Source organism: Phlebotomus papatasi, chromosome 4, assembly GCF_024763615.1.
Source record: "Phlebotomus papatasi isolate M1 chromosome 4, Ppap_2.1, whole genome shotgun sequence".
Lineage (NCBI taxonomy): Eukaryota > Metazoa > Arthropoda > Insecta > Diptera > Psychodidae > Phlebotomus > Phlebotomus papatasi.
In genome coordinates this window covers 86148-105641 of record NC_077225.1, presented here as the reverse complement: position 1 = coordinate 105641, position 19494 = coordinate 86148, and the positions used below count along the sequence as shown (strand labels likewise).

The following is a 19494-nucleotide window of genomic DNA, read 5'->3' as shown; positions in this document are numbered from 1 at the left end:
TCCACCGAGACACTTAAAATAGGGGTTTAAATGGAAAGTCCCACAAAATACAACAATACTTCGATATAGTTGAAGTTCAACAAATGACTACTTGGGGCACTCTGGATGAAAAAACGAGTTAAGAAACAAAAAACCTCGCTTATCTTGGCTTCTGAGTAATCGATGAGATCATGTTCTATGGGAAAATTATAGAGAACATTCTGGTCTACATTTCACCCATATATCACTTTTGTGCCAGTTCATCCAAATCCTTGATATTTTGGTTTAAATACAAAATTTGTACAATTTCACGAATTTGATTCAAGATAACTGAATGGCGTCTCCCAACTTCAGCTCCAAATCGAATTTGCATGCACTCCGAGTTAGCTCACGTTAAGAATATCACCTACATAAGCCGGTTAGGATTATCTGTCCTTTTATATTAATACCCGTCCTATTAATGAACGTGTCAGAATGTTGAAAACTAAGAAACAACTTCAAAAACTGCCGATTGATTCAACGGACATATTTGCGGAAAATATTATGGTAAAGTATAGTAACCGCAAGGAAGAATGGGAAAGGCTAACTTTGATTGAATTTGCAGCAGACTATTATACAAAAAATACTACAAATGATGACGATGATGCTAATGATGAAGATGGCATTAACGATGGCGAAAAAGATCACGAGTTATCAAAAAGGAAGAGATCAAAAATTGTACGTTATAGCAGATACAAGGAAGAACAAGACCCAGACAATTTCTATCGTGAGCATCTTATGCTTTTCCTACCGTGGCGCAATGAAGAAGATGAAGTAGAAAATTGTAACCACGTACAAAAGTACTTGAATAATGTACATGATATAAGTAAGGTTAAAAATAAATTTACATTTTTAACTGAAGACGTTGAAGACGCTATACATCGAGCAATTAAAGAACTTCAAGTAGATGATGAGGACAGGAGGGATAACGAAAATTCAAATCAAAATGATCCAGTTGATAGGGAACAAGAAGTAGATATATTTTCAGACATAGAGGACAACATTGAAAATAATAATTCTAAGAAATATACTTGTCCAGTAAGAATTACAAAAGATGAAATTTGTGAAAATATGAAAACATTAAACGAAAAACAACGAGAAATAGTAATATACATTTATCAGAGCTTGAAGACTGAAAAAAATTTGCCACTTAGAATATTCATATCTGGTTCAGCTGGAGTAGGAAAATCACGTGTCATAAGTTGCATATATCAATTAGTTACACATTATTATGATAATTTACCTGGCAGTAATCCTGAATCCATAAAAGTGTTGCTTTGTGCACCATCAGGAATGGCAGCATTTTTGATAAGAGGAATGACCATACATTCAGCGTTTTGTCTCCCAATCATGCAGCATACAAAATCAGATCGCCTCTCAGATGATATTGCGAATACAATTCGAGCTAAATTATTGGATGTCAAGTTAATTATAATAGACGAAATATCTATGGTGGGAGCAAATGCATTTGCCAAGATTGATGCAAGAATGAATCAGATCTTTGGTGAAAACAAAAGTCTTGCTGGAAAATCCGTAATAGTGGTCGGAGATTTAAACCAACTACCACCTGTAAAAGACAGGCACATTTTCCGTTCACCAACATCAAGTGAACTAGCACCAATATTAGATGACAATCCGCTATGGGAGGAATTCAAATACTATGAATTAACGGAAATAATGCGACAAAGAGATGATTTATCATTCACTATAGCACTTAATAACTTAGTTAAAGGAAAAATGACTGAAATTGACATCAATTTAATAAAGTCAAGGACTGTTAATAACGGTGATCACATTCCTATAAATGCTATGAGACTCTATGCATATAACAAAAATGTTGAAAATTACAATGAAGAAAGGATTACAAACAGTTCTGGAGAATTTTATAGTGTCATTGCAGAAGATCGAATTATTGATAAAGTTTCAGAACAGCAACATATTGATATAATGAATCAAGTTCAATCTAAAAATGTCAGAGATACAGGTGGATGTCCATATGAATTGAAATTAAAACTAGGAATTAGATACATGATTACTAATAATATAGACATAGAAGATGGACTTGTAAACGGGGCTACTGGCACTCTCCGCCATTTAACATATGATGAAACAAATACTGTAACAATCGCTTGGTTAGAATTTCCAGAAGAAAGAGTAGGACGAAAATTAAGGAACGAAGCACGACATCAAAAATATAACCGGGAAAAAAATTAGAAAATAATCTAACACCAATAGAAAAAAACAAAAATTCTATTTTATCTCAGTGCAAGAAACCCCAGGCAAATATCGAGGAAACAATTTCCGTTGCGACCAGCAGAGTCTGCTACAATACATAAAGTTCAAGGCCAAACCTATACTTCACTTTGTCTGGACTTCAGGAAAGGCGAATTTCTTAGTAGGAAACTATTATATGTTGCTATAAGTAGAGTTACATCACTATCTGGATTATATATCATTGGTCAATTTAAACCACCAAAACCACCAGCAGTTTTAGATCAAGTTGATTTAGAAATTGATAAGTTAAAAACTCAAAAATATCTTAAATTACCCATGAATGAATTATTCGAAAACAACAAGCACAATATAAAAATTTGTTATCACAATATTTTGTCACTAAATAAACATTTTGTAGATATAGATGCAGATGTATGGTACAAAAATTATGACGTAATCATACTTTCAGAAACAAAGACAAAGAAGGAAAACAATAATATTCCTTGTATAAATAACTATAGTATATTGTACAGGAAAGATAATGAATTTGAGAATATAGGAGGACTACTATCTTATGTTAAAAATAAACATAATTTTGAAATTAGAGTAAGTTTTGAAGAAAGCCAATATGATATTCACAATAAATTTAGTATTAATCTATTTGTTATTGAAATAAACAACAAAATATCTGTTATTACTGGTTATAAATCACCACAGGTTCCATTTGAAAAATTTAAAATAACATTTGAAAAAATATACTCTCAAATATCAAATGATCACAGTGTAATACTCATGGGAGATTTTAATTTTAATGTTCTTCAAGGATTTGAACAAACTCAATTTATGAAATTCTTAAAAGCTTACAATATGAATAACGAACTAAACCCTGCAGAAATAACTACGAAACATGGAAATCAGTTAGATATAATATTTAGTAAAACAAAATACGATATTAAAGCAGGAATATATGAATCATATTTTTCGGACCATAAGCCAATATACTTTTTTGCCGATGTTAAAACCCATGAATAGACATCGTTTACTGGTTTATGGGTTTGAATTTCTTTTGAATAAAAAAAATATTATTATTATTATTATTTAAATTTAGAGAAGATTAATGACGTCTACAACTGATTACACGTCTATAACTTTTAAAATGCTTTTTTTTAATTACACGTTTCTGCCTATAACGGTAAAAAAAAAATTTCTTAAAAAAAGCTTTTTTTTTTACAAGTATTGCTCCCAAGTGTATAAAAGAGGCTATAACTCAGTGTACTTTATTAACAGAGAGCGACAATCAGAACAAGTGACTCCCAACCACAATTTTAACCCAAGTAGAGACTGGAAAAAATCCTGTCTCCACCCGGGATCGAACTGGGGTCTTTTCGCTGTCTAGGCGAATGCTCTACCAACTGAGCTATGGGGACACACTGGCTCTGACTATCTTTTTGCTACTGATCTTGATTAATTGCCAATGTGCATTTCAACTCGTTTTCGACTCGTACCACAAGTCTTGCCAACGGTATCATCCCAAGCAGCACACCTTGGTTATTTAACTGTTGGATAACCGTTCGATAACTTCGCAAAATGTAACATGGAGTTGTAAAAACGTTGCCCGAAGACCCAAAACTTGGTTGTGAGGGAGTAATGGAGCATTGAAATATACTTACAAATAACTTTGCGAAATAACCTTAAAATAACCAAACGATAACTTCCGATTAAACTGTTCGAATTCACGAAAAAGAGAATTTTCTTTTCGCCACCGTTGTGTGGCGCGATGGGCAAATTGTCAAACGCCCGGCGAATTGTGTTTAGTGAATGGTGCATTAAGTGACAAAAGTGTGGTGACAAAACCAATTGATAATTCATTGTGCGTATTTGGTGAGTTTTCTTTAGTTTCCTCGTGTAAAATGTTTATGCCAAAGTGCCGGTCGTGTAGAGAATTCACCGGCGCATTTAAAGAATAGTTTCCCGTTGCAAAATACACAAATATTGTTAATATTCTTGTGAATTTTTTCAGTAGTGCGACAATATTTGCAAATTTATGTCCATCAAAGTAATTGATTATTTTCAAAATACCCTAAAAAATCAATAATTAATCTGTGGAGACTGTGTTTAGAAAGATATTAGGTGAGATTCTTAACAATCTCACCTACTATAATCCTAACAAAATTTCATGTCCTCCGATCGCGCTCAAACTTGGCCAAAATGTGTTTCGCCACTTCCTGATCACGAATATATGGGGGGCTAAGTTACGTTCCCGGCCGGCCGGCCGGCCGCTCTTTGGAGCTTAATAGCTCCTAAACTAAAAAAGATATCGACTTGCGGTTTTCGGTAAAGGTTAAATATCGTATGAAAATTGCAACATGGTGCATTGACCCCCCACCCCCCACCCCTCCTTCCGCCATTTTGAAAACCCCCCTTTTTTTGTTTTCTCAATAGCTCCGGCCCTATGGCATCGAGCGGGCTCAAATTTTAGTATGTTATAGCTGGGCCTTAGAGCTTTCCATCAATACCAAACTTAAGGTCCCCCGACCCCCCTGACCCGAGCTATAAGGGTCCAAAAAAATTTTCTTAAAATGGCCATAACTCCGGTTCTAATTGTCAGAATTTAAAAAATGAGGGCTTTTTGGAAAGCTCTCGTGAAATTCCACTTCTCCTTCTAACATCGCAAGTTTATAAAACCACCGCTAGGGGCGCTATTATTAAAAAGAAAAATTTTAAATCTTAAAAGTTAAATAACTCAAAAATTCCTTATGCAATCGGGCTGAAATTTTAGTATGTTGTAGCCGTTGATTATACCTATCAAACAAAAAAAACCTTAAGAGGATCGTCAAGGAAAAAAAAGCTCCAGATTCAAGCTCTCGCGGAGCTACTCAAAGCATCCGTGATGTCCCCTGGTGGTGAAAAGAGTCATCACCCGCCATCAGCTGTCTCGTTTTTTCTACTGTTTTTTGTTCACGCTCATCGTCTGTCTATTTTTCTCCGAAGCGCTCCCCAGACCCAGAGCACACAAAAAACTCATTGAAAAGGTTGAAAACCCAAAGGCAGATTTTTAGCCTTGCGATGCATTATGAGATTTTGTGAAGGAAAGAAAAAATGAGACATGCATGTTTTACGCATATCTTTGTCTCTAAAAATTGATAAAAAAAATTAAATTTTCAAGTGACAAAATTTCTATTTCTTCAAAAAGGACACGTGCATTTGACACATTTGAAAGATAGGGGGAAACAGGTTTGTTTTTTGGCCTTTTTTTTGGTACGGGAAAGTCAAACTAATAAATAATTAACGTGACCTTTATTTTTCCTCCATTCTTTCCAAAAAACATGTTCTTCTTGGGAATCTTTAAAAACGCATCCTGCGATTTTTTTATTTTTAAATATGATTTAGAGGCCGACTCGGTGATAATTTCATATAAGAAAATACTGTTGAATCAAAGATTTTTCAAGGTCAAAGGTTAAAAATGCTCTATAGAGAGCGTATTTTTAAACCGAATAGGGTGACATTTGGTATAGTTCCAAAGGTCATGCAATTTTTTACAATTCTGAAAAGGGTATAATTTTTTATGAATCCATATAATAAACCAGTTATGAAACTATAACTAATTTTAATCTGAAGTCCAATTGTAGTATTGTTAGCAAATTGCACAATCACAGTAAAAACTTTTGGACACTGACCAAAATATTGGTAAAAATTTTCTTTAGAACAATTTGTTACAGAACAAATATGTACCTAAAAAAGATATTTATTCGTTCCAATATTTTTTTTTCTTTACGGTTTTGTTAAGAATAGTGACACTTGTGTAAAAGTTTTCTTTTAGAACCGTTTCGATACGGTGGAATACCTACAAATTTCAGTAGATTTCGTTTTATACAAATTTGATCTGTGAGTTGGAATAGAATTTTGTTGCGCTCTACTGTTTTGTTCCCACTGTCAGGAACAAATTTGTAGATTTTTTTTATAAAAATACTATCCCTACATTTGTAACATATTCGTTTCAAAAATTTTCGGTATCCGTGGACGATTTAATTTTTGGAACAAAAATCGTTACTAATATGGGGAATCCTTTTGCCTCTCTTAAAAAGTACAAATTTGTTGCTAAAAGTCGGAACCAAATCGTCAGTTGCCTCAGCAACTGTGCTAACTACATCTGCTTTGTGTCTGTATTCATTGCAAACGCCGCGCAGCGATGCGTTGCTTACAACGAATGCTGACACAAAGCAAATGCAGTTAGCACAGTTGCTGAGGCAACCGACGAAATATAGACATTTTGTTCCAATTATCGGGAACAAATTAATACAATTTTAAAGATCTCGTCCGTTTCGTCTAACAGTTAAGGTCTATAGTTAAGGTGCCAGTGCTGGTAGCAGGAGGAGAAAAATATCGCCAATCTCGAATTAAAAAAAAAGTGAAACCGTAAATATTATAGCTTGAAAAATGCCACAAATTTAACGTCCTTCTTGCTGCGATGGTGACTTTCGGAACAAATTAGTCACTAATATTGAAAATCTTTTTGTTACTCCTTGAGGGTACAAACTGGTTTATTATATGGATTCATAAAAAATTATACCCTTTTCAGAATTGTAAGAAATTGCATAATCATTGGAACTATACCAAATGTCACCCTATTCGGTTTAAAAATACGCTCTCTAGAGCATTTTTAACCTTTGACCTTGAAAAATCTTTGATTCAACAGTATTTTCTTATATGAAATTATCATCGAGTCGGCCTCTAAAACATATTTAAAAATAAAAAAAATCGCAGGATGCGTTTTTAAAGATTCCCAAGAAGAACATAATTTTTGGAAAGAATGGAGGAAAAATAAAGGTCATTTTAATTATTTATTAGTTTGACCTGCCAAGATTGTAAAGTTTTTAAATTTCGAATCGTAAGGGTTAGGGGAAAGAACTGTCCTTTCGAACGTTCATGCCTGCGAATAGCGTGATTTTTCTTTTATTTTTCCTAAGAGACTTATAAATAATTATCACATAATCATAAATATTGATGATAAGCTAACTAATATTTAATAGAAATGTGTATAAGTCTCATACGAAAAATAAAAGAAAATTCCCATTATTCCAAGGCATGAACATTCGAAAGGAGAGTACTTTCCCGTACCAAAAAAGGCCAAAAAATAAACCTGTTTCCCCCTATCTTTTAAATGTGTCAAATGCACGTGTTCTTTGAAGAAATAGAAATTTTGGACTATGAAGAAAACAAAAATAGAAATTTTGTCACTTGAAAATTTAATTTTTTTTTTATCAATTTTTAGAGACAAAGATATACGTAAAACATGCATGTCTCATTTTTTCTCTCCTTCACAAAAGTTCCATTTCAAAATCGGGTTTTCTTCTATTGTAATCTCGAAATCATGTTATGCTTTTTCGCTACTTTTAGGTTTATTTTGTAACTTCGCGGATCGCGGTGTGTTCGTGGATTTTAGTGGGCCGCGGAATTTTTCGTGTATTTGCGTGGATCGCGGTGTTGCTCCCGGATTTTCTCGGATCGCGGAATCGTTCACGAATTTTCGCGAACCGAGAAATTTCTCGCGGATCGCGGAATCTTTTGCGGACCGAAGAATTTCTGATGGATTTACGCAGCCGGCAGAATTTATTGTGGATTTTCCCGGACCGTGGATTTTTTCGCGGATTTTTGAAGATCGCAGTATTACTCGCGGATTGCGGAATAGTTTTTGAGCCATTTCGGCATTAAAGTTTTACATGTATTTTTGTGCATTTCTAACAATCGAATTTGCACTTTTCAATTTTCAACGACCTCGAGTTGCACGCATTTCGAGGTTTACTGTAATAAATCTCAGCTAGCATAAGGTCATCTGGACTTCGATTTTGCCCCCAATTCGAATCTGCAATGAAAGAATCACACATAGCATAAGCCCATTTAGGCTTATCACTGACTTTTTTCTTCTCAGAGAAAAATTATATCCGCATATTATGTAGTGACCGATATTAGCTGGTTTTGTGAAATGCCCATGACGATTGACGATTCATAATTTTTACGATTTTCTACAATTTTTTGAAACAACGAGATTGATCGTGAAAATCATAAAAATTCGCTCAGCTGTAATTCATAAGATTTCTCACACAGGGGATGAGTTTTGTTGTTTTGTATTCTTTTTTCTCCTCCGCCTGATCGCAAAAAACTGCAGGCGTGCTGAAGGTCAGAGAGAAAAGGAAAGACATGGTGAAAAATGCGACGCGTAATCTTGTGGCGAATTGCTGAACAATTTTGAGTAGAATTTCTCGGAAGCTCGGAAAGCTATCAAAAGCTCATGAAAATTTTCAATTTGGAGCATGTTGTTTAAAATTTAATTGCAAAAAAACCAAGGGGAAAACAACTCGCGAGTCTACGACATCTACCAACGTGAATATCGCGAATATTGGCATTTTTTTATGAATATTGCGAATATCGCGAATAATTCCTGAATACTGCGAATATCGCGAATAATCCCTGAATATTGCGAATATCGTGAATATTGCGAATATTTCGCGAATATTATGAATATTTTTTGGAAAATGTCAAATAAAAATACCATGCTTCAACTATTTCTTTGACTTCATTATCTTTCTTAGGCCTTTCCATTATTTTTAACAATTTATTTTTTGCCGGACCTGTGTAACACGTCCTTTGTCAATGAATAGTACTCCTGCCATTGTGAAGAAGAAAAAAGCTGGTTTGGAGAACTATCTGAACGAAGTTCTAATCTATCTTCAGCTCACAATGCCCGTATTAAAAAAAAATATTACAATTTTTTTTTAAAAACAAAACTCTTTTGGGCATTGAAACTACAATACTCATACATAATATTTTCATTTCAAAAACTCTCAATACAATTTGCACTTAATAATAACTTCCGAGATTGTGTGTTGAGCTGATTGATGTGATGCGATTTACGTGGAATTTTGAGGACTTTAAGTGATTTTATGGTAGGAGAAAATTTCCATTTCTGAGGATAGTTGTGCTCTCTCATGATAAAAATAGTAAAAGAAGTTTAGAAGCACATCCCTTTATGGCGGAATTTTAGGGAATCTCAAAAGCCACAACAGTGGCACGATCATGCCGTATCGATAGAATTATTACCGAAGTATCCTGCCGCAAACATTTTTAGTGATTCATGTGGCAATTACTATAATATAATAAATTATGAGACACTGCGTTTCGTGTAGATAATAGTGAAGTGATTACATTAAATAGATCGCCAACCAATAATAATAATGTTGTTTAGGAAAAATGATTTTTTTTAATAATTTTTTTTTTATTGTACAAAGTGTTAATTCGTTATTGCTGGTTTAGTAGAACATATTGTAATCCTCGTAATCTTTGCTATTTCTTTAATATTCGGAAGTAAAATCATGAGGTGCATGTGACAGCTTCATTTTTTCTCCATTTTATTTTGGTGGAAAAATCCACATAAATTACACGAGAATTTCCATGGATGTATTCTATATGAAAAAAAATCCAGCATAAATCCATTAAATTTTCCTTGGAATGTATTATGGAAAATTCCTATGGAATTTTTTTTAAGGAAAATAGTGGAAAATTCTGAGGATTTTTCGCTTGTTATTCCTATTCCGCTCTTTTGCTATGGGGTTGTTTTCGTATTTTCTTGTCAAATTTGTCCCACTTTCAAATAGTGTCACACGTCACACCAAGCAGGCTCAAATAAAAAATGTCAGCAGCAGCGTGAGCAGCAAGTGGAATGCCAAAAAAAAAACGCGAAGAAAGGTAAAAATTCTATGATTAAATTCCCATTATTTTTCCCAGTTTTCTCATGCGAATGTCTTCCACAGAAAAATGTCTGAGATGTCTCAACTGGTCGTTGAAGAAGTCCCTGCTGGGGCCGAAGCCGAGCCGGTAAGTTTTCTATTTCCTTCAATTGACATTTAAGTTTCATTTAAGTTTGAAATTTAAATAAATTGTTCAATTTCTATTTTAGGTGCTTGAGTTCAACTTTGAGATGATGGTGTCCAATCCATACGTGAAAAATCGCGATTTTGTAGAATTACTGAAGAGCATGGAATCCAGCGTGGGACCCATACCAAGGCACGTGAAAAACATCTTTCACTTGTGCGGATTCACCACAACATCCATTATTAGTAGCATTGGAGAAAAAGAACTCAGGGAGTGCCAGGAGTATATAATACAGGCGGACAGAGAATTGGCTCCAGCAGTAGAGGAGATATACTCTACGTATTATGCATGTCCGGAGAAATTTCGATTCACGCCTGGGGATATCATTATTATAAACAAAATGGTCCAATTGTGCAAATCAGAGCCACAGATTCCACGTGAGGAAGCAAAGTGTGAAGAAAACTCTACTGCTGTAAGATCACTGAAAGCAGCTGTAGTTTCTTGGATGCAACTTCACATTTCTTATGAAAACAGAATGGATGTGCAAAAGAACTTCAATGTAAGTATAGAAACAAGTTTTCTTATTTATATATCGCAATATGAGGATTTGTTTGTTTAGAGATAGGAGCTCAAACATTAACTTATTTTTTTTCACATATCAACTTAAGAATATTTTTTTTCAAGTCGAACCTTTTACTAATGATGCATTCATTATATAATTTCTACTGTGTTATATCTAAAGTTTCATTTTTACACTTAATTTGACTCACAAGTTAGTGAAATATCACATTCTGAGCATATTAGGTGAGATTCCTAACAATCTCACCTACTATAATCCTAACAAAATCTCATGTCCTCCGATCGGTCCCAAAATTTGCCAGAATGTGTTTTGACACTTCCTGATCACGAATATATGGATGGCTAAAAACCGTTCCCGTCCGTCCGTCCGCTCTTTGGAGCTTAATAGCTCCTAAACTAAAAGAGATATCGACTTGCGGTTTTCGGCAAAGGTTATCGTATACAAATTGCAACTTGGTGCATTGACCCCCCACCCCCCCACCCCTCCTTCCGCCATTTTCAAGACCCCCCTTTTTTTTGTTTTCTCAATAGCTCCGCCCCTATGGCATCGATCGGGCTCAAATTTTAGTATGTTATAGCTGAGCCTTAGAGCTTTCCATCAATACCAAACTTAAGGTTCCCAGACCACCCTGACCCGAGTTATAAGAGTGATATTATAGAGTGTTATTGTCCACTCTAGGACGTTTCCAAAATGGTGCGTAAGTGCGCTGTGGTTTTAATAGAACCGGAGATGTGAGGGGTCAAAGTTCACGAAATTCAAAAAATCATATCTCCGGTTCTTTGTGACCGATTTTGATGCGTGAGGGCTTAAACGAAAGATCTCACCAAATGCTATAACTTTCTAGAATATTTGAACTTCGTGGGACCAACACCAAGGGCGCCACAGTCGAAAAACCAATTTCAATATCACACATCCTCAATTATCATGACTGTCGCTGAACCGATTTTGATGATTACTTCGACATAATTGTAGAGGACATTTGTCTCTACATTTCGTCCATACATCGTTTTTTGAGCAAATAATGCGATATGTCCGATTTTGCCGCTTAAATGTTAAAAAATGACTTTCCCCATAATAGCGCTTGAAACCACTCAGGTGCCAATTTGACTGCTTCTACTCCACCAAAACACTTAAAATAAGGTTTTAAACGGAAAGTCTCACAAAATACAACAATTCTTTGATATAGCTGAAGTTCATCAAATGACTACTTGGGGCGCTCTGGATGAAAAAAACGAGTTCAGAAACGAAAAACCTCGCTTATCTTGGCTTCTGATTAATCAATGAGATCAAGTTCTACGGCAAAATTATAGAGAACATTCTGTTCTACATTTCACCCATATATCACTTTTCTGTCACTCCATCCAAATCCTTGATATTTTGGTTTAAATACAAAATTTGTATAATTTCACGAATTTGATTCAAGATAACTGAATGGCATACCCCAACTTCAGCTCTAAATCGAATTTGCGTACATTCCGAGTTAGTTCATGCTAAGAATCTCACCTACTATAAGCTGATCTAGGCTTATCATTCGCTTTTCTGATTTGCTCTATGTTCTTCTCACGTTCAAATATAAATATTTATAGAAGTACCGGTTAATCAAAAAATCGATTTTTATTCTCTATGCAATAAAAAGAAATTTTAGTAAAACCTTTAAGATTTTGAGTAAAAGTATGCTCTCTTATGCCCACTCTTATTCTTATAAAATGTCCTTTAATACTTAAAACTTCTTGGGATTTAACTTAGATTTTAACAAAAGTGAAAATTGAATATATTAGTTCAAGAACACTTTTTATATATAATATTATAATTAAAAGAAAATTATTTTTTGTTCTTTATTAGCAAATTATCGTTATGTAAATTGTGGTCAGCTCGATTGGAATCGGTATAAGGATTTGAAAAATTTAAAATAGTGGAAAATGTCCACGCTAAGACGGCGATGGCCGCACTTGGGGTAGGTTAAAAGAAAAGGAAGAGATGAAATAAAAATTCTAAAAAAAAATCTAAAATCTTCAATACAAACTTATCAAGTTAACACAAGATTCAGAAAAAGTACATTAAATTCTCTAATAATAACTATTGAAAATTGTAAAAAATCTCAAATTGTGTTTTGTTGTTTTCAATTCAATCCGTTAAGAAATTATAAATTCAATACAGTTTGCTAAATGTGTTTCATTACCATCAAAAATCAACCCATAATCATTTTTGCACGCATTAAAAGCTTTAGACATTCCGATGTCGCTTGTAAAGAATCTCAGCTACCATAAGCTTATATGGGTTCATCATCGATTTTTATTTAATGTTTTCTTATAGAATATGATAGAAGGGTTTCTCATGTTTAACTCTCTCTATTTTTTCTAAAGGTACACGTTGAAAAATTAGATGAAACATGGATTGGGTCCTACACATGTGGATTCTGTTCAAAAGATATAAAATTATCTGTAAAGAAAAGCAACCTTAAGCATTTTGAAACCTTGAAATGGGTTATGAGAAATGTTACGAAGCATTTTAAAAATATGCACATGCATGATGTTTTTGCATGATTTGCGTACACAAACGACAAAGAAGATATGTCAAAGTGTAGAAACAAAGGCGAATGTCATAGACCGTGCGATTAACTACAGATTGCAAAATGCTTGCGTTGTAGACTTGGCACAAAAGTCTGTAAAAGAGTTCTTTAACACTTTAACAAACAAAGCCTCTGCGTTTATTCGCGAGGAGCCAGAAATTCTACACCACGTTCAAACTTTCGCTGGAATCCCAGAAGAGGCTACATGTGACCATCTCCAGCAAAATATTCTCCAATTACTTCAAATGTTGGTGGATTTGGCAGAGCAAAATAGTTCACTTAATAAACATGCCAGGCGATATGATGAGAAAGTGAAAAACATTGCATCATACCTTTATATTATTTGCGGGCTTTACGGATACGAGATACTTTCAAAAAATCTCGATCTTCCTTCCCCATCGACAATTCACAATCACTTGGAACAAATGCCAAGCATTACCGAAAGTGTTATTATGGCACAAGAGTTGAAAACGTATTTGTTAAAACACAACTACCCGTTATTTGTATGGATATCCGAGGATGCAACAAGAGTTGTCCCCAAAATACAATATTATGCGAAAGAAGATCAACTTACTGGTAAGTCTCGAACGATTAGAAATAGATATTTGAAGTCTTTAGTGAATTCCTTTCCTCATGTTGGCCTTCGTACCATAACATTTAAGCATTTCATAAAGCTGTGAGTTTCATAAAGGCGAGCGTCACAGCGTTCTGCTGTTTACGTGTTGTCATTCTATCGATAGAATGTGATATTGAACAACAAAAGTAAGAAAATTCTTCTACACTACTCTTTCAGGTTTGGTACCACCATTGAACAATGGTTTGCCGAAAATTGGTAAATATGCATGCAAAGATCCAAAAACAGTTAAGGAATGGATAAATAATGAAGAAAAATCAGACTATGTCTATATAGTTCTTGCTACACCGATGAAAAGAAATGCTGCACCTTTTCTTTTGATGCTGTTTGGAACAGATAATCGCTTTAGTTGTGAAGATATACTGGCACGATGGAGTCAAACTGAAAAATTACTGCAAGATCAGGGAATAACGATTTGTGGATTTTCGTCAGACGGTGACCCACGCTTATTGAAAAGTATGAAAATTAAAACAGAATTGTTTGAAGAACGTAAAAGGAAATCAATGACGAAAATTCCCAAACATTGGTCTGAATGGTAGAGAGCTAACATATCTGGAACCCCATGTGTGCAAGATTGTTTACATATTACAAATAAACTCAAAAATCGTCTAATGAGAACTAAACCGAATTACCCTCCATCTGATATAATTATCGGTAAGTTAAATAAGTTTCTTTAAATATGTCAAAGGATGTGAAATATTTCATTTTATGTATATATTTTTAAGGCAAATTTGTTGCGACGAGAGAACATCTTCTCGAAATGACTGCAAAAATATCGAAAGATCAACATTGCCTGACCTCAAGTGACCTAGATCCGTCGAGCACAATGAACTACAAAGCTGGAAAGAGAATTTCATCTCCGAAAGTGTCTACTTGCCTTAAACAAAATGTCGAAAACTCTGCTGGAACTATTGCGTATGTCGAAATAATGCAACAGTTATATGAGTTGTGTGAGAGTAGTCTCACATCAACAGAGCGATTAAGAAAGTGGTGGTTTATATGTTTCTTTGTTAGAGGTTGGCGAAACTGGTTAATTAAAATCAAAAAACCTCTCAAACACTTCATAAGTAGTAACACTTATGAATGTATCGAACTGAATGCTCACTCATATATTGCGGCTCTCATAAACTGCCGGGACCAGTACGAGGGCAAATATTTTTTGCCCGAATATCACAATTCGCAATCCTGCGAAAGTTATTTTAGGACAGCACGATCACTTTCGACGACGCAGAGCACAGTAATTAACTTTACAATGAGGGATTTCCTGCAAAAAGCCAAGAGAATTAACACACAGGAAATCCTCTCATTCAAAATTAAAAATCAAATTATACTTCCACGAATGAAAGATCAACCACAAACTCCGCAAATCGACGTTCTACCATCAAATGATGTCATTGAGAAAATTATTTGTATTAGCAGGCAAGACGCTCTAAAGAAATTATCAGAACTGGGTATGCAAACTATAAATTTTAAAATGGACCGCCTGTTACCAAGTAAGAGCAATGTCGAGACAGGAGTTGATGACGAAGATGATGAGAGCACAGGTGACCAAATTTTGGAACTTGCAAATGAGGACGACCAAGAATCTGAAAATGATATCCGAAAAATAATGAAGACAGTGGGCACAACTTTGTGCCTAACAGATTTTTCCAGTATTAAAGGTAAAAGTTGAAGTTCAGCAATTTTAAATGATCTAATATCAACAAAGGTTAATTCTTATAGGTGACAATCGAATTGGCAAATCCTTCTTCAAAGTTGTTGTTAATGGCAAAAATATGCTCATTAAAAAGAGTTCGTTTGTATGGCTATGTACCGATGGGCATAAGCATATCAGTTGCGACAGACTGCAAAGATTCCACATCACACAGCGGCGTTAAAGTAGATTTTTTTTTTTAATGGGATAATGCCATGTATGCAGTAAACAAGGGTGTGGAAAATTTTAAATTGAAAAAAATCTTCAGTACAAAAAATTTTTAAGATAAAACTGAATTTAAAAAGTACATGAAATTTTCTGTTTAATTTTGTAATATTCGAAAAATCCTCTATTACTCCTTGTTTATGCCACTATGCGATAAAAAAGAAAAATTATAGTTGGAATAGAATAGGTATGATTATGTAAGAATCACTCCTAAAAAAGTACTGGGGAAATAAACTGAATTTAAAAAATGATTTCCTCTTTTTCTTCTTTCAATATACGAAAAAAATTATTCTTAAACTTATTCACATGAGAGATATATCACAAAACAGATTATTCTTAGAGATTTTGCACTTTCGGATATTTTTATTAATTATTTTATATTTATTAAATTATTAAATTAAATTATTTATATTTTATAGATTATTTTTACAAGATCAGATTGCCATCCAAACCACATATTTTTTCGGGAACTTGTTGTACTCTTTGAGCCTGTACTTGCTGGCTACACCCGTACGAGTCTTCGCCGTGTAAAACTGTTGGCCGGGCAACTGAGTAAAATCACCTTTTACGACAGTTTCGTCGTCCATCAAAATGCATCCTTGAAAGCCTTTCAAAACTCGATTCCTCAGATTTCTCTGCTTTTTGCCTCTGCTTGTCCTTGCGATGGGGAGCAGATTGAGCTTTGTACGTTATCAATCTGTTATTCTCTTTGATTCTCTACACTAAGCTTTTAGAGATACCCAGCTTTTTGCCAACATTTCTGACTGCAAGGCAAGATTGCTTCTGTAAAAGCGCCAACACTCTCTTCTCAATCATCTTGTCTACAGCTTCAGGTTTTCTGCCACATCCTGGCTTTCGAAAAAGTCTTGAGTTCCTTGAAGCGTAATATAACCCTTCACACCATAGATGGACACTATCCGGTGATCCTTCCGATTTAAGAATAGCTCGCTTTTGAATTCTTTAGATACTTGTCCACGATCAATTTGCGCAGGTTCTCCATTTTTATCACTTTTCTCAGTCAAAACACAACCTTTTTCAATTTTTTTTTTTTTCAGAAATAAAAAGATGACGAAATTCTCTTGAAACGGCAAAAAATATTCAAAACAAAACTCCATTGCTATTGTGACTAACTTAATTGTAGAAAACTTGGACTTAAATACGGGACACGATTTAGCTTCTTAACTTGCAACAAATTTTATTTTTTTGTTAATAATAATAATATATTATTTTATTGTTATCGTTGTCATCTATTGAGTGATTTGTGAATTGGTGCAATATGAGTGAATAAAATTAAAAGGAAGTTCGTCACTACGAATATTTGTCAGAAAATACGGGCATTTGATTCAAAGTAGAATTTAATCTCACATAAATTGTATTACTTTTGAAAATATCGTTCGAATTTGGGAGATGAGGAATATCAAAAAAATAGCCCCCTCCCAAGCGTTCGAATTTGGAAGACTCTACTGTAATTTGGAGGTCCAAAGGAAAGAACTCCTTATGGAACAGTGTTAAAAAGTGGTCTTGGTGCCTGGCCGCTTTTTAATCAGTGAAGGCTAAAAGTTAACAAGTTGGCTATTACACGAATCAACCTTTTTTTTCAAAATGTACCAATTTTCCCTTTTTAAGTCACTTTCTGACCTCTTTTACTGCCATTGATTTTTCATTGAAATTCCTTTATTTTTTTCTCAAATAATTCTTTTTATTTTTATCACTAACTGTATTATTAAATTATTCATCAGTCATGTTCATTTCCTTAAAAAATCAAGATAAGGAAAATTAAATTATAAACTAACTCACATTAAAGTATCACAAAAATAGTTCTGGGATTTCAACTAGGACCATTATTTTCATATTTTACACTTTTAATAAATGTAAAGGAAAAATCACATCATATTGTCTTCACTAGTATTATTCTGCTTGGAGATGCATTGCTTCAACGTTGGTTGGATCATAGTTTTCTTTTTCTCAACAATGTTGCCACAATCATCAACTTCATTTTCATCTTCACAAGAATTGACTTCTGGGTTCATGTGTAGGCTGAGAATATGTTTCGTAAAATTTGAAATAATCCATCTCTTTTTTTTTCCAGTTGATGAGGAAAGTTTTATTGTTTTGCCACATATTGGACAAACTATTAGTCCTGTAGCTCCTGAATCAGTATTGGCATTTTTAGATATAGTAACTATCACGTCTGTGAAATGGAATTCATGTTCCTTCAACCAAGACACTATTTTTTGTCGAAGCATATCTTGTGTCTCATTGGTACTAGCTTTCAAACAATCCCGAGGAGTGTAAGGTTTTGTTTCGGGCCTGAAACCTTCCTTGGAGTACTGGATCATTTTGTTTATAATAATGATATCCCCAGGCGTGAATCGAAATTTCTCCGGACATGCATAATACGTAGAGTATATCTCCTCTACTGCTGGAGCCAATTCTCTGTCCGCCTGTATTATATACTCCTGGCACTCCCTGAGTTCTTTTTCTCCAATGCTACTAATAATGGATGTTGTGGTGAATCCGCACAAGTGAAAGATGTTTTTCACGTGCCTTGGTATGGGTCCCACGCTGGATTCCATGCTCTTCAGTAATTCTACAAAATCGCGATTTTTCACGTATGGATTGGACACCATCATCTCAAAGTTGAACTCAAGCACCTAAAATAGAAATTGAACAATTTATTTAAATTTCAAACTTAAATGAAACTTAAATGTCAATTGAAGGAAATAGAAAACTTACCGGCTCGGCTTCGGCCCCAGCAGGGACTTCTTCAACGACCAGTTGAGACATCTCAGACATTTTTCTGTGGAAGACATTCGCATGAGAAAACTGGGAAAAATAATGGGAATTTAATCATAGAATTTTTACCTTTCTTCGCGTTTTTTTTTTTGGCATTCCACTTGCTGCTCACGCTGCTGCTGACATTTTTTATTTGAGCCTGCTTGGTGTGACGTGTGACACTATTTGAAAGTGGGACAAATTTGACAAGAAAATACGAAAACAACCCCATAGCAAAAGAGCGGAATAGGAATAACAAGCGAAAAATCCTCAGAATTTTCCACTATTTTCCTTAAAAAAAATTCCATAGGAATTTTCCATAATACATTCCAAGGAAAATTTAATGGATTTATGCTGGATTTTTTTTCATATAGAATACATCCATGGAAATTCTCGTGTAATTTATGTGGATTTTTCCACCAAAATAAAATGGAGAAAAAATGAAGCTGTCACATGCACCTCATGATTTTACTTCCGAATATTAAAGAAATAGCAAAGATTACGAGGATTACAATATGTTCTACTAAACCAGCAATAACGAATTAACACTTTGTACAATAAAAAAAATTATTTAAAAAATCATTTTTCCTAAACAACATTATTATTATTGGTTGGCGATCTATTTAATGTAATTACTTCACTATTATCAACAAAGCGATTACTTGAAACGGAGTTTGATTGTAATTAAAACATGTAATACAATACACAAACCCATTACAAGTAATGTTTTAGTAATATGAATATTTTTAAGAATTTGTGAATATCGCGAATATTTTTCAAAATTTGTGAATATCGCGAATATTTGCTAAAAGTTCTGAATATTGCGAATATTTTGAAAAATATTCGAATATTTTCTTCTTCCCATATAAAATTGTGAATATTTTGTGAATATTGATTCTACGACATGTAATTTTGGT

The 19494-nt window shown here is 34.1% G+C and overlaps 3 protein-coding genes across 3 annotated transcripts; 2 read left to right on the top strand and 1 right to left on the bottom strand.

The window, feature by feature from the left end:
* Nucleotides 1–1368: 1368 nt before the first annotated feature.
* LOC129808427 (ATP-dependent DNA helicase PIF1-like) lies at nt 1369–10726 on the top strand. The gene is made up of 5 exons (XM_055858201.1): nt 1369–2172; nt 2254–2664; nt 10015–10104; nt 10187–10660; nt 10721–10726. Exons 1-5 carry the CDS (start codon nt 1369–1371, stop codon nt 10724–10726), a joined length of 1785 nt encoding a protein of 594 aa, XP_055714176.1.
* Nucleotides 10727–14342: 3616 nt separating this feature from the next.
* LOC129808425 (uncharacterized) lies at nt 14343–15958 on the top strand. Its single transcript, XM_055858199.1, has 3 exons — nt 14343–14538; nt 14610–15545; nt 15607–15958. Exons 1-3 carry the CDS (start codon nt 14496–14498, stop codon nt 15759–15761), a joined length of 1134 nt encoding a protein of 377 aa, XP_055714174.1. The 5' UTR covers nt 14343–14495; the 3' UTR covers nt 15762–15958.
* A 1526-nt stretch (nt 15959–17484) lies between these two features.
* On the bottom strand, nt 17485–18598 carry LOC129808426 (uncharacterized). The gene is made up of 2 exons (XM_055858200.1): nt 18539–18598; nt 17485–18456 (listed from the first exon to the last, which is right to left on the bottom strand). The coding sequence occupies exons 1-2, from the start codon at nt 18596–18598 to the stop codon at nt 17686–17688; spliced, it is 831 nt and encodes a 276-aa protein (XP_055714175.1). The 3' UTR covers nt 17485–17685.
* Nucleotides 18599–19494: the final 896 nt, after the last annotated feature.

What these genes read in the sequence shown, in the direction of transcription:
- LOC129808427 (XM_055858201.1), top strand. Translation starts at nt 1,369, where the DNA reads ATGCAGCATACAAAATCAGATCGCCTCTCAGATGATATTGCGAATACA. An exon ending in TAGAATTTCCAGAAGAAAGA is followed by an intron (nt 2,173 to 2,253) that starts GTAGGACGAAAA and finishes TAACACCAATAG; the next exon opens with AAAAAAACAAAAATTCTATT. An exon ending in CTGGGGCCGAAGCCGAGCCG is followed by an intron (nt 10,105 to 10,186) that starts GTAAGTTTTCTA and finishes TTTCTATTTTAG; the next exon opens with GTGCTTGAGTTCAACTTTGA.
- LOC129808425 (XM_055858199.1), top strand. Translation starts at nt 14,496, where the DNA reads ATGAGAACTAAACCGAATTACCCTCCATCTGATATAATTATCG. An exon ending in TCCATCTGATATAATTATCG is followed by an intron (nt 14,539 to 14,609) that starts GTAAGTTAAATA and finishes TATATTTTTAAG; the next exon opens with GCAAATTTGTTGCGACGAGA. An exon ending in AGATTTTTCCAGTATTAAAG is followed by an intron (nt 15,546 to 15,606) that starts GTAAAAGTTGAA and finishes TAATTCTTATAG; the next exon opens with GTGACAATCGAATTGGCAAA.
- LOC129808426 (XM_055858200.1), bottom strand. Translation starts at nt 18,598, where the DNA reads ATGTCTGAGATGTCTCAACTGGTCGTTGAAGAAGTCCCTGCTGGGGCC. An exon ending in CTGGGGCCGAAGCCGAGCCG is followed by an intron (nt 18,457 to 18,538) that starts GTAAGTTTTCTA and finishes TTTCTATTTTAG; the next exon opens with GTGCTTGAGTTCAACTTTGA.